We start from the raw sequence: 26,822 nt of genomic DNA on the forward strand, positions 1-26,822 counted from the left end.
ATAGGGGGAAAAAAGTTGCAGTGTTGGACTGCTGTTTGGACCAGTTTCCAACCCCAGTACCACCAAACTTAATCAACCCTCAGCTGGTCAGATGTGAAATGAGATAAAATTGTAAGTTGCTCTAGATAGGGGTGTCTGCCAAATTCATTAAATGTACTTCATACTCGTATTATAAAATATTTTAATCTTACAGACCACAAATCTGGCCGTGCCTTTTCCATGGCTGTAATCGTCATTGACATTTATTAAATGTCATTATAAGCTTGGGTTATTATTATTTTTTTTTTGTATTATTAAAGAAGCCTTCCCACGCCACACATCTTTCCTGTTTTCCTCGTGCACACTGAAGTCAGTGCTTTAATGTGTATCTAACGTGTTTTCTTCAGTCCTTCTAGGCTTGATATTTGAAATGGTTAAGTATGTGCTTTGACAGGAAACCACAACCCCAGAGGGTCTTGAAGGTTTGATGGTTTGAACAGAGTTAAATGTTCCACACAGAGCACCTCAGCAGTCAGACATACATCACAAAAAGAAAGTAACACCCCTCTTTCAACCAAGAAAAAGATACCACCGTGAAACGGAACTAGGTAAAAAATAAATGATGGCAGGGCATTGTAACAAGCTGGAGGTAACTTTCTCTGGTAGGTTGATTTTCCCTTTTTATCTATTTATAGCTGCAGATTATTCAATTACCTTCATTCTCTTAGCTTTCTGTTGATGGTAGATGCTGTGACTATTCGGCATATGAAGACTACCTGATGCATTATGATGGTGTGAATGAACTAAACTGCTACTACAGGTTGTGTCCCTCTAGTAGGTTTAAAAACGTCGCCCTTAAAAATGATTAGATGTGAAAACATATTGCATCAACATTTACAAAGCACATTACCATAACTGATTTTTATGACTTTTATTATTTACTTCATAATTTTTCTTTAAAAAATATATATATTTTGCATGCCATTAAAATTCACAGTATTGATTTGAAATTGTTAAATTTACATCTGACTTTAAGACCACTCAACCTGTATAAAAATCTGAAAGCAATTTAGGAAAAAACCCGAAATGTGTAAATGTATATGTTCCAGTATGTAAAGCGATGTCTGCAATGTGTGAATGTGGTTGCTCGTTTGCATTTTTCCATGCAGAGTAAAAATAATTCAGAAAATTAGACCTGTACAGTACAGTACATTAAGCTGTTTTTAGATTTTAAGTTGTTGGTATGGATTTCTAGACAGGGTTACTATATAGTTTATTTTCTGCATTATTATTACTAATCATACTGCTAATTCTAATGCATTCCTGAAGAAGATACTGTTCATGCTAACAAATACCAGCTAGGTGAATTTTTTATTAACTTTCCAGTAAATCCTTACTTGCGTATAATTACCAGAATACAAAATAGGCTATGCCATTTAATGAACATTTTAGAGCCAAATATTTATGGACACCAGACCATCAAAACCATATACAATACCGTAAAAAAAAATACAAAAGTACAAATTTTATTATAGTGTTTATCATAATTTATTATAATATTTTTAATATTACAATTAAATGATTGAGATCATCAAGCAAATTGTAATATTACACCAAGATAACTCGAGTGTATACAAAATGCAGTTTTTAAAAGATGATTTTATTTAATAAGGGAAACCTTCCTGGCCGTGTGTGAAAAAGTAATTAAATGTATTAATTAATTAAGGTTTTGTAGTGGTCTGGCCAAAGTCCACATTTAAATCCGATTGAGATACCGGGACATTAAACAAGCCATTTATGCTCAAACAAATGCTTAAACCAATTCAGCAAAGAAGAGAGGGACAAAAATTCCTCCACAGTGATGTGAAAGTGATCGCCAAACTCTTGATTGGAAAAGTTTTCCGCCAAGGGTTGCACAACCAGTTTTTAGGTTTAGGGAGCAATTACCAAAAACAGGGCCAAGCAGGTTTGGAGAGATTTTTTCCAATAATAAATTAAAATCATCATATAAAAAACTGAGTTTTTACTCGAGTAAATACTTTTTCATGGCACTGTATCTCTTTGAACACCCTATTCCAGATTTAAATCCTTTTCGCTGCTTTAATAGCCTTTCCACTAGATATTAGAGCATGGATGTGAGGATGCATTAGTGAGATCAAACTTGGATGTTACTGGAGAAAGCCTTTAACTCAATCAACATTTCAGTTTATCCCGAAGTGTTCAGTGGGATTGAAGTCAGAGCTCTGTGCAGGCAGGACACTTGAGTTCTTTCATTTCAAGACATTGTGGACCATTGTGTGATTGGGGAAAACTGACACAAGGATAAGATGAAGATGGTAATGGTGTCCATATACTTTTGAAAATCCACAGATCTGCCTCAACACTAACACCACTGGCAGGTAATTTGAATAACCTTGACTTTTAATTACAGTAAATACCAGGACACTGGCAACAACATCCAACACTAACACCCAAGGGTCTTCTGTGCATTTTTGGGAGAAAAGGCTAGCCTTTCTAGTCCTCTCTCACACAAAGGGAACCCACACAATACTGGGTACAATGCGTTGCGTTTTAATGTTATGGCTTTTTTAGTGTATGTATACAGTATGGTGAGTTGTCCACATACTTTTGGACATATAGTGTGTCATATGTTATTATAGAAATTGTACAGTTTTCTTTATTGTTTCAGATGTATAGCCTTCCATCCAGGCAGAACACAAGCATGGCATCAAACTACTCAACAACAATAACACCTGCCAATGCAACAACAATTTACAGCCCAAAGAAAGACTTTCACAAATGTGAAAATTCATCTGGTAAGAGAGGATAAGAAGGCATTACAGCATTGTGTCCAACCACTTAAGTTTACGTATGGGACTGGGTGGTGACAGAGTGAAAAAATATTATTAACATGCATTGTAACTTTATTCTGTGCAGAATATAATTTATTACATTTTCACTGTCAGATGGAGAAGGCTTGCTGATCGGTGTAATTGTAACTGTGTATACTTCAATATTTCTGATCGTCATACTGGCTATAACATGGTTGAAAAAGTGAGTTCACTCTTGAGATATGACCAACACAGACTGGTATAATTTGAAATTCTTTGAATCTGAGATGCACACAGCTTAATAGCATTGAACTGCTCTAGGTATCAGAACTTAAGGCGTAGAATTAGGACTCTGGAGAAAATGCAGCAGCAGACAACGTCCCTTGCATTTGCTGAAACTGAACCTTTAGAGCAAAGATCAAGGCCTGAGCGAATGACTACAGTCCAGCTGGAAGAAAAGGCCTCTGAAATTAAGTCAGCTGTAAGATCTTTCTGCATATATGAATCAGACTATCTATGAAAAAGTGCTTTCTCTGATGTAATGTCAGTAATCGAGAACTATATTCGACAGAGTCCCTCATTTAACAAAGCTGATATCACTATGCAACAGCTGATCAAAGCTGGAAGAGAAGGTATGCTGTATAAAGCTAAAATGACTCATGGTGCTATTAAAGGCCACACCATGTTCACTTGCAAGATCTACAAAAAGGGTAAGGTTTTAACCCTTTATAATACTTCTTGGGTTAAAGTGAGACCTTGTGGTTTATTGCGTTTTTGTTCTTTGTGTGGTTTAGCTGCTAGATACAAGCTGGTCAAAAGGGAGGTTTTGATCATGCAGAATTTAAACAAACACAAGAACTTGCTACAGCTCATAGACTGGGACATCACAGAAGGTACCATGCAAGTTTTCTTCTCATCTTCTCAACTGTCATACCTGCAAAACCCTGTACATCCAAACTGCAATTCTGGTTGCATCAGAACCATCAAAATTAATTTTTCTTAACTCATATCAGGATGGCCTAAAATTCAGGAATTACAGACAAAAGTGTATTTAAAAATAAATTAAAGAAATACAAGAACACTAAACATTTCCTAATATATCAGTAGTAAAAGATGCAAATATGATTTCCTCCTTTAGAGCTGTTGTTGTTTTGGATTGATTCTGATACATTACTGATTTCAGATGATGACAATGAAAAAAAAAGCTGAGTAGTGTTAGTGAAGTCTTGAGTCTAAAACAAAGAAATATATAATAGTTCATAGCTTATTATTATTATTATTGTTGTTGTTGTTCTTCTTCTTCTTGTTATTGTTGTTGTTCTTGTTGTTGTTGTTGTTGTTGTTAATAATAATAATAATAATAATAATAAAAATAATAAGAAGAAGAAGATATGCCTTTATTCAACCCACATTGGGGATGTTTTAAAAATCATAATCTTTCCTGGATGTTTTGCATTCATAAATTTTTTACATGCACATTACATTTACAAGGAAATTACAAACGAATTTTCCAAAATGTTACTTATTCTTTAACTAATGGCATAAAAAAAGATTAGATTTTATAAGTGTGATTTTCTTTAATTAAATTATAAGAAAAAAACTTTTATCTTCACAATAAAATAAATATTTCTATTCTAACAATATCAAATGACTAAATGTTTTTCTTTCGTTAAGTATGAAAATGTCTGCAAAGTTCTTGCTGAAGAATTCCAGCAAAAGCATTTTTTTAGACTATTTTTTTTTTAACTATTCTGAAATTATTGTTTATTCCTGTTCAGTTCAATGCAAATTCATGTGCAGTACCTGCTCCTTCACAATATTTAAGTTTTCTGAAATAATTTGCAGATATTTTGTTTGTCTGTGTGTCAAAGTGCCCTATATGTTAATTATGGAAGATGTAGAACTTGGCAGCTTACGCACCTTCCTTAGGGTGAATAAAGAAAGACTGTGTAAAGATGAAGAACTGCAGCACCTCTTCACTATTGCACTTTACCACATAGCAAAGGCCTTGGACCATCTGCACTCCAAAATGGTACTTGTTTTTGAGCTCCATCTGCATTTTCTTTAGGCCACGTGATGTATTATAATGTGATACACGGACTTGTTACTGTATGTGATCATCAGATTTTGCATTGCAACTTGTCACTGAGGAACATCATGGTGAACAGGTTTCCCCATGAAGTAAAAGTAGCCGAGTTCGGATTGGCCAGAGACATAAGGAGGGGACAAAGGCACTCCAGAAACGGCAAGAAGAAGGACAGCGTAAGACTTTTTTTATCATGTTTCTCATGTTTAGGGCATGTTCTTTTTATATATGAAAAAATAAAGATTACATTAGATTAATTTGTAAATGCATGCTTGAAGTATAAAAAAAGCATGTAAGGATGATGGAGATGCAATTAGTAGAGATGAAAAAATTTCTATACGTTTTTGTTCCAAATGTCACAATATTTCAAAATGTGTTTGTTCATGAGGCAAGTTTTTTTAAATAGAATATTGGGAAATAAATATGGATAGCTGTTAAAAATAAGCATTTTGTATATAATACTTACTTAATTAGTCATATTATTCGTAGCACACCCAATAGAAATATTAATACACATATTCTTAAACCCAAGAACACATTTGAGGCAAAAATAGTATGCCATGTGGCATTAACCTGCCAGAGAACTCTTAAAAATCTTTGAACCAGCTAAGATTTGTTCTTAGAGTGCGCAAAAGAGGAAAGTTAGTTTCTTTTTTCAGACTTGAAACACTAACTGTACTCACATTATTTCTTCAATCAAATCATTTTGATTAGAGATTCCAGCTGAACTGTAAATGCTGATCTAAGTGACTGTCACATTTCTGTTATCTTCCGTATTTGACCACATTACCCAATGAGCAAGATCAAAGCCACCATATCTACTTACAATCTTTAAACTACTAATTATAGACACCCATTCATAATGGTGAGTTTAAACTTGGTATTTGCACTTTGATGTCTTTTGTTTGTCTATAACCAATTTCACCTATATTTCCATTTATTCCTATATAGCTGAAAACTATACCCAGCTATTCCTGTTATATTAGACATTTGCATTTGCCTTCATTCATTTGTATACCTTGTGATTTAGAGTGAACCTCATGAATGTGCATGTTTTCTGAAATTAGTGGTTCTGAAAATTTACACTTAATGCAATGTTCAATGAAAAGTAGAAATAATCAATAATACACATACTCAAGTCAAGGTAAAAAAAACATCTACTTTTAAATGTGTTTTTCCCCCTCCCTCCCATCCTGTTCAGCACATCGGGTGATGGGTTCCATTGTTTCAGTATCAATAGTGGTTTTTACCAGGTCAGGGTGCTAGCTTGACACTTAACCCTTCTCCTTTGTTGTCTTTAGTCTTTGGGACCAGAGACGTTAGAGTAATTTGTATGGGCATAGGGTTAAGGGCCTTGCCCAAGGGCCCAACTGTGACAATCTGGTGGCGCCTTGAACCCCTGACCCTCCAGTCAGCAACTCAGAGCCTCAACAGTCACCACTTGTGTACTCAAGTATTAAATATTCTGGTGCATTAATAATGCTACTTAGTTTGCCAATAAATTAATTCGAAGTAAAATATCCTATAAATAACCAATATTTACCAATTCGCTAGAATTTGATATACTACATGACCACATTAGCTACTGGAGTTTAAGTACTAAGTACTAAGCAAAGAGGTTAACCTAACATAACATAGAAAAACAACCAGTTAACTTACCTCAACTTGTTTTATCAAATTATACAAATTTTTGACTTTTAAGGACGCGAAGGTGCTCTCATTTTTTACATGAGTTCTTTTGTTTACTTCAGCATATTGGGTTCTACACTGCTGTGCAGTGTCTTATTCATATTCAGCTCTTGTGTTTCCATACAGAAGCGAGTTCCCTTTAGATGGTACCCTCCAGAGTATTTCAAAAATGACTTGTACGGATTTAAAGGAGATGTCTGGGCTTTTGGAATCGTAATCTGGGAAATACAAACGTTTGGTAAGTAGAACGAATAGAGATTTTAAATACTTATATGACGTTTATATAAGAGCCTAGCTCAGCATGCAGATATTTTATCCCTGTATTAATATATTTTAGGCTCTGTACCATACCCTGACTTGAAAACACCAGAGGAGGTTGTGAGTTATGTATGTGCTGGCCAGAGGTCCCAAGAGCCTGAAAAGTGCAGGCCAGAAGTGTGAGTAGCTGTGGTTAGACTTTCTGATTTATTTTAGATAAGAATAATCTGGAATAGAAGGTAAAAATAATGAGCCCCTTATTTTTACCATCAATTGTGGGTGGATTATATTGTTTCCATGATGTTCATTGTCAACCTCAACCCTCAGACCTTAATTTGTATGCTTGCAACAATCTTAGACAGGGGAAAAATGTCAGTTGTAGGGTTTCTCAAGAAACAGAAAACTCTTTTAAATCAGCAAAAACTAATATTATTGTTGTGGCTATCGATGAAAAAACGCCTTTATTGTTTAAGATTTTAGAAAAGTCAGTCCACCAACAGGCATGCTTTTGGAGGTGGGAAGAAACCGAAGAACATGTTAACTCATTAGGACAGCACAAGAATGTGCAACAGTTATTCTTATTACAGTATATTTCCTGTTGCAGAAGCACACTTGGCAATGTGGGCAGGTAAAACAAGTCCAGAAGGTAAATGCACTTGTTTAGAGCAGCCTCTTCAGAAATAAAAAGCCCACTCTGGTGCTATTTAAGGAAAGTATGTCCAGTCTGATTTCTCACTGCTGTGTACATCAGGGAACTCTAGCTGTTCATCGAACCACATCACACCACCTCGTTGTTCATTGTGTACTTGTAACTGCATGCCTCTTTTGCGCTTTACAGATTTGTAACTAATGCAGTCAATAAAGTTTTTGTTCATCTACTCCATTGGTAAAGTCTAAGGATAAAACAAACTTTTACCAAATCCTTTCTTATCCAACTGTGGTGCACTGGACCAGTCGAAAACAACCTTTAGTTTAGGGGCTTTCCTAAATGTTTTGTAGTCAAGAAACCAACACAATGTAATGCACATGTAATTTTTACATGGAAAATTATGTATTATTATAATTCACCCATAAATATTTCACTTTTAAAGGGAAGTCATATTAACATTGCCTTCAGAATATTTAAAGCCTTCTTTTATATGTTTTGTAGCAATTTATCCTATCCTAAATGATCACTTTAACAGGAACACCCATACTGTACAGAATGTCTGTTTATTTGTTCAGCTATCTATATTGCTGTATCTTAGTTATATCAGTATTTCCATACAGTATATATAACTGCGGATCTCCTTGTTTTTTTCCACAAAACAGTTTTTAAAGTTTACAAAGAATGATGTGAAACACAAAAAAAAAAAAAAAAAAAAAATATATATATATATATATATATATATATATATATATATATTATATATATATATGTATAGGTCTATAGCAACTCAAACAAGCAGTCTTTACAACTGAGGTGTGCAAAAAGTGGTGTGCATCCCAAAATACAGAACACTGAGTTACTGTATCCTCCCCTTCCAGGGAGCTCAAAACCAATCTGACTATTTTTCTTTGAATTCTCTTACAACAAGGTGTTTCCACCAACAGAACTCTCGCTTATAAATCTGGCATTATCATGTACTGTTTGCAAACATAACTTTAGTTTTCAGAAGGAAAAAAAAGGTTTTGCATAAAAATAAAGTGTGACAAAGTTGCCACAAGGACCCATATTCTAGCACCCTCAGTAAAACCTAACACTTGTTACAGTACTGTACCATTTATACATAAAAGAAACATCTACAAAGAGCTCTAAACAGTACAGTAATTGAATAAACACAGACAATATTTGGTATCAAACCTCTTTGCTTGAAAATAATCAGTAACATTAGATACAGATTTATAAATACAGATTTATAAATAAAACTGAAAATAAAAAGGAGCTGGGCGGTTTTACTGAGCGTGCTGGAGAATATTCTTCTGGTAAATTTTGTCACACTCGCTCCTTTCTATTTTCATACAAAACCCAAGAGCCTATATTAGGTTTTTTTGTTTTCATCTGCAAACTGGTCTGTTAAGTAAAATGCTGCTTAATTTACAGGCATGCAGATATTCTTTTGTAATGTTATTTATTTATTCTTTTTTTTTTCAGTGTAATTATTGAATGGTTTTGTACTTGCAGACATGACAACCATATATACAGTAACATTATTTTTGTACAAAAGATATGAATGGTGCCTAAGACTTTTGCATAATATTATAAATATATGTATATATATATATAGAGAGAGAGGTTTTTGTAATAACAGAGTTTGTATAAAATCTGGTACGAAAACTTCCAATATATGAATAAATGTTTACTGCAGGCTTCAAATGATGAGAGATTGTTGGCAGGAGCCCTACTCCATGAGACCTTCCTTTACGGATATTGGTAGAGTTCTGGGAAACACTCTGGAACATGATCGGGTAAGTGCTCTTCAGTTACCAGGCTACAGTATGAAGACATTTCTGTTTCTACTGTTTCTACTGTTTCTATATGTACAGTTGTACATATAAACTGTTGACAGGACAATAACACACTAAACATAGCATTACTAAACATTTCTGTTTGTGTAATTCTTAGGACTATGTGGATATGGACAACAGTAATGTCATTGGATCAGTGGATTATGAAGATGAAGATTACTGAAGAAATCATGACTGATGTTAACATCAAAAATGGATTGCTGTGATTGGTTATAAAAATTTATATATTTCTACATATAAATTTAGACATCAATATAATTTCAAAGGATAAGCATATAAGTATAAACTATTACTAATGATATTAATGCATAAGCATTTACTTGGTTAAACTATTAGCTTTGAAACAAAGCTCAAATAACTGTTTATAAGAAAATTAAATGTATATTAACTATATGTTGAATAAGTGTAACTCAAATACCTATGTTGTGGTTAATGATAAAAATATTTATAAGTATAAATAATAAGACAAAAAGGCAATGCACTGGAATGACCCAGTTTAAAACTGTAAAAAAAAAAAAATTGCATTGTGATAATGAATTATACATTGCAGTAAAGGTGTAATGATCTGGCAATGTGGATTAATAAATTGGGTTAAATGTGTGATTATAACTGACACAATGTCATATGCAGCCAGATCCATAAGTATTTAAATAATGACACAAGTTAGATAAATACACAAAATATTTTTGCCTCTGTGGGATGTTAGGATGGCAAAATAATAGATTTAAAATGAAGCATTCATGTAGACAACTTTATTTCTAGGTAGACTGTTTGGTGATTACAGCTATTTTTTTTTAAAGTCTCTCCATTTTCAGAAGCCCAAAAGTAAGTTTATAAACTAACATAATTACAAATGCTGGGATTATTTTTAATACTTCACCATGGACGACACCAAATGCTGAGCTTTCTTCCTTAAGATGTTTGTCAAGTCTTCAGTTGCAGCATATTTGTGGGTCTTTTTGCCTACAGTTTTATCTCCAGTAAGTGAAAAGCATGCTATGCTGGACTGACTCAGCCCTTAAATAATATTTTATTTCTTTGTCCTGGGTTGCTTTTGAGGTACATTTTTGGTTATTATAATCTATACCATACAGAGCTGTCCTGTCTGTTTTGCAGCATTTGACCGAATCTGAGGAGAACATATAGCTCTATAGAGTTTAGAATTTGTCCTGTACTGACCAGGCTTTTATTTATTTATTTATTTATTTATATATATATTTTTTAAGCCAAGTCTAATCTGGTCAGGTGACGTGATGGCATAGTGGTTAGCACTGTCGCCTTGCATTCCAGGGTCGAGGGTTCGATGTGTGAATGGAGTTTGCATGCTTGGTGGGGTACTCCGGTTTTCTCCACAGTCCAAAGACATGCAGATTAGGTTAACTGGCATTCCTAAATTGCGTTGTAGTGGATTGACACCCTGTCCAGGGTGTACCCGCCTCGTACCCTTAGTTTCCATTCCCCCCGTTAGGCCCCATTACCCCTTGCGATTGTGTACACAGCATATGCGGTATAGAAGATGAATTAAGAATGAATTAATAATATGTTCTTTCTTTTTGCACGTTTTTCTTTTTCTATTTGCATCTTGAGGTTAACTCTGCGCATCTCTTTGTTTAACTTTGACAATAATATGCCTTCCTCCTCCAGTGGGTTTTTGAATTGACTAAATGTTGTAAAGGCTATTCGGGGGGACATACTAGCTGTCCGAATACTTATGGACATGAATGTGTGTATTATATTGTCATAAGCTGTAATGAGATTATCTTTACTGTGGGATTTTAAGGATGCTCTTTGCACTTTATATGCAGTTTATTGTATTTATTTTCAGCTTGTCAGCGCCACCTTGTGATACTGAATTTACAAAGAATTACTGATGCAGAAAAGCAATAAAAAAGCAATAAAATAACGGTCCGAGTGCAGTGTTTTGTATTACACCTCATGTTTTATAAAGATAATGCAAAACTGCGGTAATATAAAAATAAAAATAGTAAAACGTAGTTCATTCTAACCTCCTACACCACCTGCTGCTCTGACGCTGTGTGTTACGTAGGATGTGTGACGTTGCATACGTTAGCTAGTGGCTAAGTGTGAAGTCGAATCCAAAATCCTGATTCTTGGCGCTGGGATTCGATTCCGAATCGATTCCTCTTTATAGACGCACCGTAAATAAAGAATCGGTTCTTGGTAAGAGAGTCGAATCCTAGCGATAGAATACGCTACAACGGAGCAGCAGTGATTGTGAAGGGTGAGGATCTTTTTTTTGTGGACTTAGTCATTGTAAATGGTGGGTATTGATGAAGAAAATCGTATAGAAGGTAAGCCGGCGTTGTTGTTATTGGGATTCGTTAGGTTGAAGCTGTAATGTATCTAGCGAGAGTTAGCCAGAAGTGTGTGTTTATGTTGGAGCGAGATGAACACAGTCAAGATCATGGAGGATGAACTAGCTAGCGTTGGCTAAGTGGGGAATTAGCTCGATGACAGTAAACACAGTAGATAAATTCATTTAGTTTATTTAACTGATTTCACCTAATATTAGTGTGACACAACATTTCTAACTTTAGTGCAGCTTGTTACACCGATATTAGCTGGGTAAGGTAGCTCAGCTAGGCTAATGCGCAGCTAACGGGACGGCCCACGCTAGCTCTGTGCTTCGTGATATTGCAGATAAACACCCAAGCCGGGAAATGCTGCTGTACTGGCGTTACAACTGAATTCAGTTCTAAAAACCTCCATTATTTAAATATTATTAAAGATTAAGATATCAGTCACGGTATAACATTTAATGAATCACTTATGTATGACAAGGCCTCGTTATAAACCAGGTTTGCTGTCATTTAAAGCCCAGTACTAACATTAATATCTAATCTAATAAACAGAGCCATAACTTAATTCTGACACTTCACTATATAAATGAAATGTTGATTATATAAATGGTTTGTTCAGTAAATGTAAAAAGGCATTACATTTACTAGTGTCACTATAAATAGGTGCAATGCTCAAACTTTTTTTTTTCCAGCCAACCTTTTCAAGTACAGACCTTTTATGAAGACACTCGAAGTGTCTAACAAACTAAACCAAGAGTAAGTTTTTTATTTTAATTGGGAACTGTTACGCACAGTGTCTTGACACTAATTATGATATCGTTAGTAGCTAATAGAAATCATATCATTAAAAAATCTATGGTAAATGTCTTAGGACTAACACACCACTTATAAAGGTATGCAGTGATTTAAGTCAGTGATATGATACCAGTTTTCAAGCTCGAAGTAAGTATCTGATACTAAGCCAACAGACATTGGCTTACTGACACCGACTTGTATGTTTCAGGTGCTTTACTGAGCTTCAAAAGGTACATGGGAGGAGAAATTCATTCATTCATCTTCTATACCACTTATTCTGTACTGGGTTGTATGGGGCCTGGAACTGCTGGAGAAAGTAATACATAAAATAAAATATATTTTTATCTGTTAGCAAGCATTTGGCTCAGTGCTAGGTTTCTCGTCTGCCATGCCGAAGGCCTGGGTTCAGTTCCAACCCAATGCCCAAACATCAGCCACTGGATACAATGCCAATCCCAAGCCCGGATAAAATGGGAGGGCTGCATCAGAGAGGGCATCCGGTATAAAAACCGTGCCAAGTTGTGTGCAGATCGGATAGTCTGTGTGGCGACCCCTCCGATGGGAGCAGCCGAAAGACTAACAATAGCAAGCATTTGTTAGGTTAGGAATCCTGGATAGGGCATTATGATTATGATGGTTACAAGAATTTCTCCTGTGAATCTGTCAGTGCTTAACTTGCTTAGAGTACAGGAGCACAAGAACATTGTGTTTTTAGTGCCGTTTAGCCCAGTGTTTGTTAATTAATAAATCTTATTGTCAGTCTACAACACATTTTGTACGTTGTCATTTAAAATTATTGTTTAAATAACTGAGGTTTGGTTTGTGTACTACGTAATTTTCTGACCCAGCCTGCCTTGTGCCTTACGGTAAGAGGGGATAACTTATTTTTGATTGGTCGTGTCTTAGTCTTAGTTAAACATTTCAAGTGCTTCCTCAACAAGGGACAGTTCCGAGTCGGTTTATTCCTGAGCCAGAATTAGTAAAGTTTAGGCATGTATCCTAAACTTGTTATTTTTACTATTATAAGTTACTGTTTGTTAATTTTGTTTTGCTGAATTAGGCACATTGTAAGACTAATAATGCTATCTTGGCTGCTAGTGGCAGTAGCTCAATTGTGTGTGGATGAAATTATTTAACCATGATATCCTGAATTTCACCTGTTTAGTGATATGAAATTTAAAACTGGACAGATGTGGATCTCTGGTATATATGTTTTGTGGGTAGGTTAGTGAGTAACCACCAATGTTAACCTTCTTTAGTTCTTAGTGGCGCTGTTCAAAAATGTATTTGCTACTGAAAAATCCCAGTTATCTATTTTTTGTGTCATAATACTGGTTAGAACTTCCACAAAAAATGTGTGAAGTGCTTTATCCTGTGCCCAAACATAAATGTATTAAAAGGTGTAATTTTTTTTTTTTTTCCCTTGAAGTTGCTGGTAAATGCTTTTTTATTGGCTAGGAAAGTGCATCAAAGGATAGTTTCCCTGAATACCTACTGAAGTGGCGTGTTTTAAAAAGGAGTGAAACAGACAGAAAGTCAAGCATACAAAATGTATGGTCTAAGCTATATTTTAGCTGTAAAATTAAGACGCCTTTTCCAGACCTCTAGTACTTGTTAAAGCGCCCCAATTATGCTCAAATTTAAACAAGTGTAAGGAGTGTAAATCTTACTGTAACTGCTTGTCTATCAGTTGTAGAATGACCCAGAAGTATATTAGTCACTAGTCACTTCTCTCAATTAACAGACCATTCCTAGTATTGTTTTTCCTTCTACATATATATTTTCCTTACATGTTTCTTAAGTGATAAAACATAATTTTATTCAATTCAATAAGGGTAGAAATTTTTAGATGAGATTCACAATTAAATCATGATGTAGTTATGGGGATATTTTTTTCATGGTAGTTTTCAAAATAATTAATTACTCTTTCACCAACCCTTTCCAGAGGTATCCAGTTCTGTGCAATGTCTTTGGCGAGCACATCAGACCTGGTTAATGACAACACATGTGTGCCCTCCTCACTGAGTCTTGATCTACGCTGCCCACACAGTGCTCTACTAGACACAGAGCTTGGTCTAAAGGGCAAAACAAAAGGCACATCTGCTTCTTCCAAGAGCCGCCACATCTACGCCAACACCACCTCGTCACAGCTCCTCACAGGAATCATGGGTGGTCGTGACGATGACATGTCTCACCGCGAGGAAGAGCGGGCAAGAAATCAAGAAAACGAGCAAGGTCACTCCATCTCTGGGAGCAACGCCAAATGGATGAAGGAAGGTCAGAACCAGCTGCGCAAAGTCGCAGAGCAGCAGCAGGACCTCAATAGAAATCCGGACCAGAACCTTAACCTGACGGAAAATGAGAATGAGAGTCCAGAAGTGAACCCAAACCAGAACCGCATACTTGAAGAGCAGGAGCATGACATGGAGAACAACAAGAACCTGAAGGTCCTCTGCTCCGATGTAGACATCAGGAACACTGCCAATGAACCACTATTGATCGATACGTCTGAGGTTCCAAAGATCAAAAAGCAAGAGGAAGATGAGGAAGAGGATGATGAGGAAGAAAGCCTCCCCGCCAGTGGTGGAGAGAAAGACACGGATTCCTCTGAGGCACAAAGCAGCAGTGAGTCGAGGAACAGTGGTGAAGGTGGGGGCAAGAATAGATGTTTACTGTTTAGCAAGAACGGTGCTCCCAGTGATGAGGACTCCAGCTGTATGTCTCTGTCTCAGGGGAGCACAGCCACCAGCACTCCTGATGGAGATACAGGTAACTGGGGCTTTTTTCTCTCTGGCTTGTTTTATGTAGTTTGCTTGGTTTCATAAGCAATGGTGGTTTTTAAAATAACACGATAAACATTCAAATTACAAACTTTTGAAGATACTCCAGAAGTTAAATCCAGGGGTAGCTCATTGACTAAGGCATTGGACTACGGTTCGGAAGATCCCAGGTTCAAACCCCACAACCACTGTTGGGCCCTTAAGCAAGGCCCTTAACCCTCAACTGCTCAAATGTATAATGAGATATAAATGTAAGTCACTCTGGATAAGAGCGTCTGCCAAATGCCTAAATGTAAATCACATGTCCAGCGTACATTGTCATGTCCGTGCAGCATGCGTCCTCTTCAAGGATGTTTGGAAGCAAACGTAAAAGAAGGTGGTACTGCTAAGAAGTGGCAAGCTATAATGATGTAGACAAAAGTGAAAATAATTGAGAGAATGGTGTGCGGTAAAAGGATGGCGGACATTGCACTCTTAAAAAAAAAAAAAAAAAAAAGTGCTTTTAACATGAATCGTTCAACATTCGGCACGATTCTATAGAGCACTGTATTGTAATATACTGTGTAAAGCTATTTGTGTTAGTATTCTAGTACATAGGCAATGTTTGTTGGACTTATGAACAAATTGGGCTTACAAACAAGATTTCGGAATGGAACTTGTTCTTATGTAGGAGACTTGGTGTATATGCATGTTTTTACAGTCTTTTGGTTGCTATTTGTTGTATATAATTTTAAAGATGTTACTGATTGATACATCAGTAGATATTAGAGTTTATAACAAGCCACAGGCAGTCTCATTGGTAGAATATTTGTGCAATATTTTAATCTTATTTAAGGCTTTTATTTACATCTTCTGGCTGAGAAATGAGCTTAATCCAGATCCAACATAGACTGCTTGAGTAGGCTTTATCTTTTTTGAAGGCGACCCTTCTTTGTAACAGTTCTTTTGTGCTTTAGTTCTTAATTGCTGTCTCTCAACCAATTTTGTGTATGATGTTAGAGTCTTACTGGGACCGCAGTGCATTCGAGACAGACACTGACCTGCCAGCCGGCTGGATGCGTGTGAGGGATACTTCTGGCACCTACTATTGGCACATTCCAACAGGCACCACGCAGTGGGAGCCACCTTCCCCAATGGAAGAGGGCGCAGTGCTGGAGAGACCATCCAGCACCTCCCCTGCAATTACCCCCTCTGAGGAACCACAGGTACAAGCAACTGTTTATATTGTACTTTATATATCATATATTCCCTTGATTCCACCAAAGGTTTTAGTCCTAATTCTGACCCAGTACTGTTTAAATGGACAGCAATGTTAATCCCCTAGTCCAGGGGTCGGCAACATGTGGCTCCGGAGCAGCATGTGGCTCTTTTATCCCTCTGCTGCGGCTCCCTGTGGCTTTGGAAAATAAGTAATACGTATTTAATTAAAATTTATTTTTAAATTTGGGTTTTTTTCAAATGTAATTCTATATTTTAAAGATTATGGTGATCTTGCAACATAAAAACAAAACGTGCTTAATTTTTTTTGTCAAAATATGCATCAAAATCACTGATGTTTGACAACCGCCGGCACTCGATTTATTAAGCTTTTAGAGCCCAGGAGCTGCGTTCCATTCCGAAGTGTACTTCTCGGGGTCACTTCCATTGTATTATTAATAATTAAAGATGTACCGAGATTTATTTACTTTATTATTACTAGTCAATATAATATTAAAGATTTCTTGATTTAATTAAAGTTTAAATTATTAATATGATGTATTTGACAATAATGATAATGATATTTTTTTAAACTCCATTTTTTTTGGTTGACTGCTGACTATTATTTCGCCTTCAACTTAGCGACTTTTTTTTTTTTCGGAGTTCAAAATGGTTTTTGTTGCATGCAGAAATAAGTTTTTGTTTTCTCTGTTTGGTGGGTTTCCTCCGGGTACTCCTGTTTCCTCCCAAAGTGCAAAGACATGCAGGTTAGGCTAAATGGCGTGCCCAAATTGCCCGTAGTGTGTGAATGGGTGTGTGTGTGTGTGCCCTGCAATGAATTGGCACCCTGTCCAGGGTGTACCCTACCTCGTGCCCTAAGCCTCCTGGGATAGGCTCCAGATCCCTGCGACCCTGAATACAGGATAAAGCCGTATAGAAGATGAGTGAGTGCAATATATATACATAGCATAAAGCTAAAAAATAATATATGCGGTGTTATCTTCATTATAGATGTCAAAAAGATTTTGTGGCTCACGTTTTTTTTTTTTTTTTTTTTCCTGTGGGATACGGGTCCAAATGGCTCTTTGAGTATTAAAGTTGCCGACCCCTGTGTGTGTGTGTATATGTATAACGTGTATAAGTATAAGAGCATGTTTGGTCTTTTAGATTACATGGACTGGTGTTCCTCGTCAAAACAGATTCAATGATGACTTGTGGAAGGTGGGTAGAGTGATCCTTATTTTATCTTGGTGTGGTTCTCTTGTCTGTTTATCTACTGCATATTTATCCACTGCTCAATAGTTTTAATGTTCAACTTTGAAGCATGAGATGTTTTGCTGCTGTTTATATTGCAGGAGGAGGATGTAACCTCTGATCAGAGTCTGAAGGAATTTGAAGGGGCTACTCTGCGCTATGCCTCCATCAATCTCGGGTATTAGTTCTTCTTTTTTTTTCCCAAGCACTTGGAGATATGTTACCATACCTGTGGTGCTATGAATAAATAGTAGTAATGTATTCCTGCTGTTAAAACATTAAAACAAATGTGTTTTCTTTGTTTTTTTCCAGTTGTACTCAGTCAGAGGGAGAAGAGAAACCAAGTTCATACAGTACTGATGGGGAGGCTAAGGTATGGGATTTAGTCTGATCTCCGCTGCTCTGCTACTTGTTTGTTGAAATAGTTAATTAAAAACTTTAAGAAAGCTACTTAATAAAGTAGATTTAAAAAATAAACAATAATAATGATGGTAAGAACATCAGCTGAAAACTTTTCCCTTAAGCAAACCATTTATGTCGATTGCAAGTTATTATGCAAATCTTAATTTAGTTTAAGATTATTTTGTTGTGCATGCAGTGCTGCCAAAATTTATAATTCCTTCTTTGTTGTGTGTCTTTTGTAGTGTTTTGCTGTGCGATCTCTGGGCTGGGTCGAGATATCTGAGGAAGAGATGGCACCTGGAAAAAGCAGCATTGCTGTCAATAACTGCATCAGGCAGCTCTCATACCACAAACACAACCTGCACGACACAGCCGGCATCTGGGGAGAGGTGTGTGCGTGCGTGTGTACAAGTGTTTACTCACGTGTATGTTTGTGTATGTCGCAAGGAAAACTCGAGTTAAGTAAACGAATGAAACTTGGTGCTGTATTCTCCAGGGTAAGGACATGCTGCTGGTGCTGGAGAACGAGATGCTAAATCTGATCGATCCTCTGGGACAGACGCTTCTCCATTCACAGCCTATCGTCAGCATCCGTGTGTGGGGCGTCGGCAGGGACAACGGCAGGTGAGTACAATAACCAAGACTAGCAAGAGTGAAGTAGGGTGACCAAAACATAGATATTTAACCTATAAATAGATCATTGTAGGTTCTTAAAAATTTTTTCATGACTATTTAAGCAAAGCTTAAGACTAATATTTCATAGACAATATTTTGGTATAGTGATGCTACTTTTTTTTTCAGTACACAATCTCTTCATTTATTTTATGTATTAGCTTTTACCATAATCTATTTTAAATACAACTAAACATTTTTTTCTTTTTTTTTGTAAATAATTAAGACCTAAAACTACATATGGTTAAATACTTAATTCAGTTCTGTTAAAGGAGCAGTAATCCAGCAAGGCATTTTCTAATCAAAACCTTTAAAGTTAAAGTGTTTTTTGGTCACACTCTGAGCTAATGCAAAAAAATAAAAAATAAAAATTATTTAATGGAAATTTTTGTGTTTATGAAGTGCATAATGCATCAGAAACAGTATGGAAGTCTTGTATGCCCATGTTTGATTTTTTTTTTTTTTTCCTCATAAATCATAGGTATTCATCGCTCTTTTACATACAGTATATCTGCTTGTGGATTGTATAAATATTTAACCACTGAAAAGTTGTAAGAGTTTGTGACTTATTCTCAGAAGTCCATTTGATCCTCAAACTTTTGGCCTTTAAAAAAATATTTTTATATTTCTATTTCCTGGAAAATAATTGTTTTGGACGTACAAGCTTTCCACCCTACAGTGATGGTATGAAATTACATGTAGCACATTTAACACATTCTTAAGTGAAGCTTATGTTGGATTTCTGAAATTTTCCAATCTTCACCTTCTCTTGCACAGTACTTTTTTCTCCAGTTTAGATTCTATATCTCTTTTCAGTGGTGTTGCAAAAAAAGATGCATTTTAATAGATCTAAGGGTTAATGATAGCATGATTTATTTAATTTAAGCTCAAGTTGACTTGCTAGTTTAAGCTGGACTTTTGTTGTGCCTCCCTCATTTGTTTGCTGTTCAAACTTGTTTCGGTTTCTCTCTATGCTGCTGCATTCTGGGACTCAGGGAGAGGTAGTGTATTGCTGTTATTGTGCCTTTTTTTTCCATACTTGTGGTTGTCATGGCTGCAGCTGATTTTTTCACTTCACCAGCCTCATTTTCATGACCTGCTTACTGTTGTGTGGGATTTTTCACTCACAGTGTAACGTGCTGTTGATTTAATCAAAATAAATGTTTCATTTGTATTACATTTCTCTCTATAGTCTGATATAGTGTGCATTATATTTCACTGATTTATTATACTTAGAAATAGTAATAGTATGACATTGTAGTGCCCTTCATTTCATTTGCTCATTATTTAAATCTTAAATCCATCCATCTCCGTAATCCTCTCAACCGAAATGTACGTTTATTTTTGTGCATGTGAGTTATGACAGTTTTGACTGTTTCACCACAGGGACTTTGCCTACGTGGCTCGAGACAAGCTAACCCATGTTCTGAAGTGTCACGTGTTCCGGTGCGACACTCCTGCCAAGAACATTGCCACCAGCATGCATGACATCTGCTCTAAGGTTGGCATTTCTCTGCTATAGAATTACAGTAGTACTGTGTTATGTTGTAGATTTCATGGGGGGGAAAGTGATCTGTGTTGTTAATAAATTAATAAATAAATAAACTCTAGAAAATAGTGACCATATGAAACATAGTATTTGTTTAAAGGAGCATTTTATAATTTTATCAAAATCATTTTTTGTTGGGTTGTATCTAATCTTAACATACGTTTTAGATTATGGCACAGAGGAAGTCCTCAAAATCAAGTCTAAACCGACTAAACACTGATTCTTCCAAGCTACTGGATATCCCAGTTCAGGGTATGTATCATCATTGCAAAATTATAAAGAATATTCAGGCAGTTTCAGTAAACGTTAACATCAAATATCATGATGATGGGGGTGGACACGATCTCTGATCAAGCATTGGTTGTAAGTGCCAGAAGGCCTGTAACTGGACAACTGAAAATAACAAAACAGACCAGGTAATCTTCAACTACTTAGTTTTAGTGTGTCTGCACCCATTATAGCCTCAGAAGTGAAACCTCATGTGGTCTACTGTTGTTACACATCTGCTTCAAGGTTTGCGTTGAATAAGAATAATGCATTGTTTATTCACAGATGCTTTTTTGCTCAGCACAATTGCAGAGTTAATTTTTAAGTTACTAGTCAACACTAGGGACTAGAGTCGCATAAGATCAGCAGTTTCTGAAATGTTCAGACCAGCCTTTCTTTCTCATTGTGATGTTTAAAATTAACATTTACTGAAACTCTTGAGCTGTACCTGCATGTCTTTGTGCCTTACCCTGCTGTAACATCACAGACTGTCTAATTTCAAGGACTCAATTATTTCTACATTTCAACTCTACATTTTTAACTTCCCAGAGTTCCCAGCACCAAAGAATGAGCTGGTTCAGCGTTTCCAAGTGCGCTACCTTGGCAATGTAGTGGTGGCAAAGCCAGTAGGTAAGGAACAATTTTCACATTTAGAAGCTTCAGAGCTGTTACTGTGTCAATCCAAAAGCTGCTCTTGTAAGGGCTGTATGTTTCACTGGTGTTTTCCTGTTCTGCTCGGGAATGCAGATTTAGGAAAATGATTTAGGGAGGAAGAAGTAGTTTCAAACTCAATTGCAGAGTAGCCTCAAAGTTTTTATGAAAACAGCATCAAACTTATGTTCTAGAAGGCCTCTGTCTAATATAGATTTGTTTTCCTTCTTAAAGACACCATTTGTTAGCATGTACACTTTAAGATTAATTAAGGAAATTATGCATATGAGATGATGTGTTTTTAATTTGTTACCTTATATGTAATTACATGTAAGTACATGTTTAAGGCTGGACTTCAAATAAGGTTATAGGGCTGAATTTAAGCACCCCAATCCAAATAAAAGAAACTAAATGTGGACCATAGGTGTACTAATGCATGCACACATAAAGTGGACACACGTTCAACAGTGTGATTTAAGTTTGATTAATGACTTGCATTATATAATAATAATTGTAAATAATAATAATATTCTATACTTAGGCATGGATATTGTTAATTCTGCCTTGGAGACTGCACTTGCCTCTGGAGAAAAATCAGATTGGAGTCCCGTGACTGTGAACGTGGCCTCTGCTACTCTCACTATTCTTGTTTCAGACGTGAGTATAATTACACGCACATACACAATATATTAGGTATTTTCTCAATCAAGTCTGTTGTGTATGGGGGGGAAAAAAGCATTTATGTTGCCATAGTTTGAAGTAGCACATTGTGGTTTGTCTTGTGTGTGGATGTAGACTGAGGAGGTTCTGTCGGAGTGCCGCGTACGCTTCCTGTCATTCATGGGCGTGGGGAAAGATGTACACACCTTCGCCTTCATCATGGCTGAAGGCCCTGGAGATTTCATCTGTCACATGTTCTGGTGTGACCCCAACGCTGCCAGTCTGAGCGAGGCCGTGCAGGCTGCATGCATGGTAAGTAAAAAGAATCCTCAGGTGATTTAAAGTTAGATCAGCAACTGTTATATTCTGGGACAACAAAGATCTTGTTTTTAAACTATGACCGATGCCTATTATACAGGCTGTTAACAACTTTATTACAAAACAAAATAATTACAAAAGTTAACAGGTAAATGGATTTTGACTATGTCAACTGTGACTACCAGCTATTTAAATATCACCTGCTTAATTTAAAGCAAATGGTGTAAAACATTTCTTTTATGTATGAAATCTGCATTTATGAGTATGTTGGTGTGTGCAGAAAAGAACTGTATGTCATTGCTTATTAAGAAAATGAAACTGGAATGATTGACAGTTGTTTGTCCGTATTTATTCACCATCTGGAAACACCCCCTTCTCCTTTCACATCAATATAAGGCCACTTTCTTCCCTGTTTTTTCCTGGCAAACATAAAATATGTTTGTATGTATGACCTACTGATATTAGGCAACTCTGTTAACTATATGTATTAGAGATGTCTCTAAACACATTTTGGTTAAAAATCAAAAACATTCACAAGAAGTTCACTCTAAGGCCGTTCAGTAAATCATGCTTATTTTATTTTGCTTTGCAAATGTCCAAGTGCAACATTTTGTGCTGTTAATCAGTGTAAATGTTTTGAGGCTGCACTATATGTACAAAAAATGACAGTATTTGTCATTTTATATCTGTGTGTGTGGTTCCAGCTAAGGTATCAGAAGTGTCTGGATGCCAGGCCCCCCAGCAGTATCTCGTGTCTGCCTGGCCCTCCTGCTGACTCAGTTGCTCGCAGGGTGGGCTCCAGTGTCAAGAAGGGTGTGCAAAGCCTGCTGGGAACATTTAAGAGAGCTGGAGCCCAGACACCGTGAGAAAATGAATCCTCACCACAGTGGCTGTCATTCACAGTTCACTCCAGTTTGTCCCCCACCTTTCAGCTGTACATCTCAATCAAGCATGGAACACACGTTTCATTTCTCCTGGCCTCTTCTGATGAGCTCAGGCTTCCCTTCATTTCTGTCATGAGTTGTATGAATGTCCAATCAGGACAGGATTTCAAAACAAATGAAATATAGTACAGATATCATTTTTTCATCAACACTACATAATCTTAACACTATTTGACACTTTGGTCTAGATAGATAGTATTGCATCTCATCACTGATTGACAAGCAATGGTTTTTTTTTTTTTTTTTTAACGTGTGAGCGAGCATATGCAATGTCTCTCATTATAAATCGGACCAAAATTCTCACATTGTAGACAAAGTACTTAAAAAGGTATAACTACATGCCGAATTTAATACTAGCACCGAGGAACATAACTACAGTTAATTTAATGTGCTGTATGTACTGTAACACTGCTGTTGGCACAGGTTTTTAAATATTGAAAACGTCTGTTTTAAATACAATGGATGGATCTTTTAAAATTGTGTGCATATTTTCCGTTAACAGAACACACTGTGCGTGTGTAGTTGGGATGCTTTCACACTACCTTTTTTACACTGCCTTTATTTTTATTTTTTTAAACTCAATCCTAGTTAAAGTTAACTATAAAGCATTTTGTTTTTAAAAATTGGTCACTGCCATCGTTTTTGGTCACCAAAAGGGGCAATTATAACTCGGTGCCAAGAAACCACCCAATAGATCAGATTCCAAATTAAGAGCAACAAATGTGGTAAAAACTTTAGGGGAAAAATTTGTCTAGTTAATGAACCATCATATGGAGATTTACATTTACAATATAATTTGATAACTTTTTTTTTTTTTCTCGAATTTTTCTTTTTCATGAAATCATAGTAAACAACCTTCTCAGTCAATTCAATCCATGTCAACCCCTTTAAAAAAAGTGTAAAAGCACCTTTAGTGTGTAGATTTAGCATAATCACATACTGTAAGCCCTAGACTATAAATCTCTGCTGTACAGTATATAACTGACCACATGCTGATGTGACCTTATCAATGCATTATGAGTTAATTATTTACACATTTTGATTTTTTTTTTTCTGACTGAAATTATTTAAACAGATTATTTATATACTCTAAAATAGCATTACTGTATCATAGTCTTCCACAAGGAACCGGCTCAGCACAGAGCCCTTAGATATTTCACTAGCTTAAACGGGCATTAGTGTCGGAATTTATTTTTGGTTTTGGTAGGATTTTTAAAAGGATTTTAAGTTGTGTTAATAGAATATTATGTTTAATTTCCCTGCTGGATGGGAATTCTGTTTTTAGACATGTGAGGTCTCACCACTATGTGGTAATTTTCTTCTTTTTTCTTCCTTTTTTTTCCTTTTTTAAGAAAGTGACTACGTCATGTTTCTGATTGTGTACAAGTTCACTGGGTTAGAGAGGTCTGATCTGGAGTAGAAATGATCAATAAAAAAAAATGCTTTAATCATGCAGCATAGGTGTAGACATAGTGATGTACAGGAGAGGGCGCCCTCTGCTTTCCGTTGGTCTTGTACAATATTGCCAGGTTCATTTCTCAAATGGTTTTTGTGATGTGTGTATTTTAGAACAAAATAAATAAATAAATCTGAAACTTCACATACACTTGACAGAACAACTTGACAAATTTGTGTGTACAGGTTATAAATTGACATTTTTCTTTTCTCATGCACCTTGTAATATATTTCACTATAACTTGCCTCGCTGTTTGGTTATAAAACCAGTAAAAGCCATTAACAAACATCACACCTGACCATTACTCACTGAATGTTAGTGTATATAAACTAATATAGGAATAGTAGCAGAATGCACCCATATGCAGTAGCACATTTCTCTGAATGCTAACAGGTTGTGTAAACTCTACTTCACCCACAGATGCTCTTTTTTTATGTACTGATCAGTTGGCTTGTGAATAAGCCTTCGCTTTTAGCTCAGCTGCTAAAGAATGAATGTTGTACAGTGTGAAAGAAAATGGATTTCTGTCATATTTTTTTTTTCAATCCCATGTCACAGTAGCTTGCACTGCAGTCGCTTTACTAAACAAAAATGTGTATGTGGTTGTGTCTCAGCATTTCGTGTATAAACTGTAAGGGACTGTAGATCTAGATCAGTTCATGTCATGGGTTACAACATGGAATAAAATCTGTGTATTGTCCCTTAATCAAGGAATGTAAATGTTAGTTGTTGAACTAAACCATTTTAGAAAAGTCTGCTTTTTTTGTTTTTTAACTGAAGAATGATGTGCCAAAGTGCACAACGCCATCATAACCAGCCAGCCAACTTCATATTTCTTTTTTTGCATAATAAAGCCATTTGTGTGCGAGTTATCTGGATAGGTGTGCGCTACGGTAGTGCATTTTCTCATGTGTAATATGCAAATATTATTCAAGTGTTTAGTGTTTCTAGAAAGCATTTACTTTTCAATTGAGCAAGAAAGACCATTTCTTTTATTTTGTTATTGCTTGTTTTGAATTGCTTTCTTATAATGTAAATTAGGTGTCATGTACTGTATATACATATAAATTAATATGTGTCACTTGACAAAATAAAAGTTACTGTCTGTCTCCTCACTGCAGATTGTGTTAATATTTATTTCAAAATACAGAATACAGGTATAAAATAATGCTCAAAACTATTTTTTGAAGCATATTTACCACGTATAAATTCATTCATGATATTTTGGCATTATACTTTGGTCTTTTTCCAATCTTTACCTGTTCAGTCTGTGCCCATCAATCTGATGTGGTCTTCTGTTGTTGTAGGCCATCGAGCCAAAGGTCTCCTTCGAATTAATTCAACAATGTGTTTCCACCTGCAAATCTTCCACTTACTTGATTGATTTTCTTTAACAGCTCAGTAAAACCTACAGGGTTTATAAAGGCCCAGAAGAGAATTGGTTTCTGAAACTACTAATCTCAAACCAGCCCATCTGAGAACAAAAATCACAACAACTTTCAGACGTAGAGATCACCTTTCCCACCTGACGTTTAAACAGAACATAAAGTAAAGTTGTTACCCTGTATCTGCTTTTTATTTTTTATTTTTAATATGCACAAATGCCTGATTAGATAATTGGATGAATGAGCAGGTGTTCTTCGTATCTTACTAGCTATAATAATAACCTTTTGTCAGGGTCTAAATGGTTAAGTTTCTTAAATTAGCCAATGACAAGTGCATTGATGATGTCCATGTCTTAGAAAGTTGAAAGACAAAACCAACCTTAGGTTATTCACTTGATCAGAGAATATAACAAGGCACGCAGTAAATTATCTGCCATGGCACCTTCACCCAGTTTGTCCATGAAACCCATCATTTTTTGATGTAAGTAACCTGATTTGTTTTTGTTGTGCCCCTAACAGTCATTTATTCTATTCAGTGCAACAAGTCTCATCTATCTAGAATTAAATAGTTTATATCTGTGTAATAATTAAATGTATGTTTGTATGAACATCTCTACTTATCCTTAATTTTTTTTCTCTGTAAGAAAATGAATGTACGTGTAATGTTTTAGTTTTGCATTTCAATAGGAAGTTCAATACATATGTTATCAATATTGCAAAGATTTGCAACAATGGTTGCAATGAGCCAGTTACAAAAAGAGGAGATTGTGTGGTGTGCGACATTCAGGTACGGAGCCCCTAAACTCCCAAAAGATGTATT

The 26,822-nt window shown here is 35.9% G+C and overlaps 2 protein-coding genes across 4 annotated transcripts; both read left to right on the forward strand.

Annotated features, from left to right (window-relative positions):
- The first annotated feature begins 512 nt into the window (after nt 1-512).
- LOC128505400 (fibroblast growth factor receptor homolog 1-like) lies at nt 513-11,248 on the forward strand. 2 transcript variants are annotated; one of them, XM_053475779.1, is made up of 12 exons: nt 513-641; nt 2,669-2,795; nt 2,946-3,033; nt 3,132-3,291; nt 3,382-3,520; nt 3,605-3,703; nt 4,682-4,842; nt 4,935-5,072; nt 6,712-6,823; nt 6,923-7,022; nt 9,192-9,291; nt 9,449-11,248. In XM_053475779.1, the coding sequence occupies exons 2-12, from the start codon at nt 2,669-2,671 to the stop codon at nt 9,512-9,514; spliced, it is 1,290 nt and encodes a 429-aa protein (XP_053331754.1). In that variant the 5' UTR covers nt 513-641; the 3' UTR covers nt 9,515-11,248. The 2 variants fall into 2 exon arrangements, with proteins under 2 accessions (XP_053331754.1, XP_053331755.1); XM_053475780.1 differs by lacking the exon at nt 513-641 and adding an exon at nt 2,071-2,378.
- A 219-nt stretch (nt 11,249-11,467) lies between these two features.
- apbb1 (amyloid beta (A4) precursor protein-binding, family B, member 1 (Fe65)) lies at nt 11,468-25,732 on the forward strand. Of its 2 annotated transcripts, none has more exons than XM_053475845.1 (14): nt 11,468-11,663; nt 14,413-15,236; nt 16,247-16,452; nt 17,612-17,665; nt 17,800-17,876; nt 18,011-18,071; nt 18,343-18,489; nt 18,597-18,724; nt 20,159-20,273; nt 20,489-20,573; nt 21,138-21,218; nt 21,781-21,896; nt 22,035-22,211; nt 22,922-25,732. In XM_053475845.1, the coding sequence occupies exons 2-14, from the start codon at nt 14,432-14,434 to the stop codon at nt 23,081-23,083; spliced, it is 2,214 nt and encodes a 737-aa protein (XP_053331820.1). In that variant the 5' UTR covers nt 11,468-11,663; nt 14,413-14,431; the 3' UTR covers nt 23,084-25,732. The 2 variants fall into 2 exon arrangements, with proteins under 2 accessions (XP_053331820.1, XP_053331821.1); XM_053475846.1 differs by having other exon boundaries at nt 11,468-11,593.
- Nucleotides 25,733-26,822: the final 1,090 nt, after the last annotated feature.

The sequence above is a fragment of the Clarias gariepinus genome, chromosome 17, assembly GCF_024256425.1.
Source record: "Clarias gariepinus isolate MV-2021 ecotype Netherlands chromosome 17, CGAR_prim_01v2, whole genome shotgun sequence".
NCBI lineage: Eukaryota > Metazoa > Chordata > Actinopteri > Siluriformes > Clariidae > Clarias > Clarias gariepinus.

Bases quoted from the DNA above. Each gene is read 5' to 3' on its own strand.
- LOC128505400 (XM_053475779.1), top strand. From the start codon at position 2,669: ATGTATAGCCTTCCATCCAGGCAGAACACAAGCATGGCATCAAACTAC. The intron at 3,704-4,681 runs GTACCATGCAAG...TGTGTGTCAAAG, and splicing joins AGACTGGGACATCACAGAAG to TGCCCTATATGTTAATTATG. The intron at 5,073-6,711 runs GTAAGACTTTTT...GTTTCCATACAG, and splicing joins ACGGCAAGAAGAAGGACAGC to AAGCGAGTTCCCTTTAGATG.
- apbb1 (XM_053475845.1), top strand. From the start codon at position 14,432: ATGTCTTTGGCGAGCACATCAGACCTGGTTAATGACAACACATGTGTG. The intron at 17,877-18,010 runs GTATTAGTTCTT...GTTTTTTTCCAG, and splicing joins TATGCCTCCATCAATCTCGG to TTGTACTCAGTCAGAGGGAG. The intron at 21,897-22,034 runs GTGAGTATAATT...GTGTGGATGTAG, and splicing joins TCACTATTCTTGTTTCAGAC to ACTGAGGAGGTTCTGTCGGA.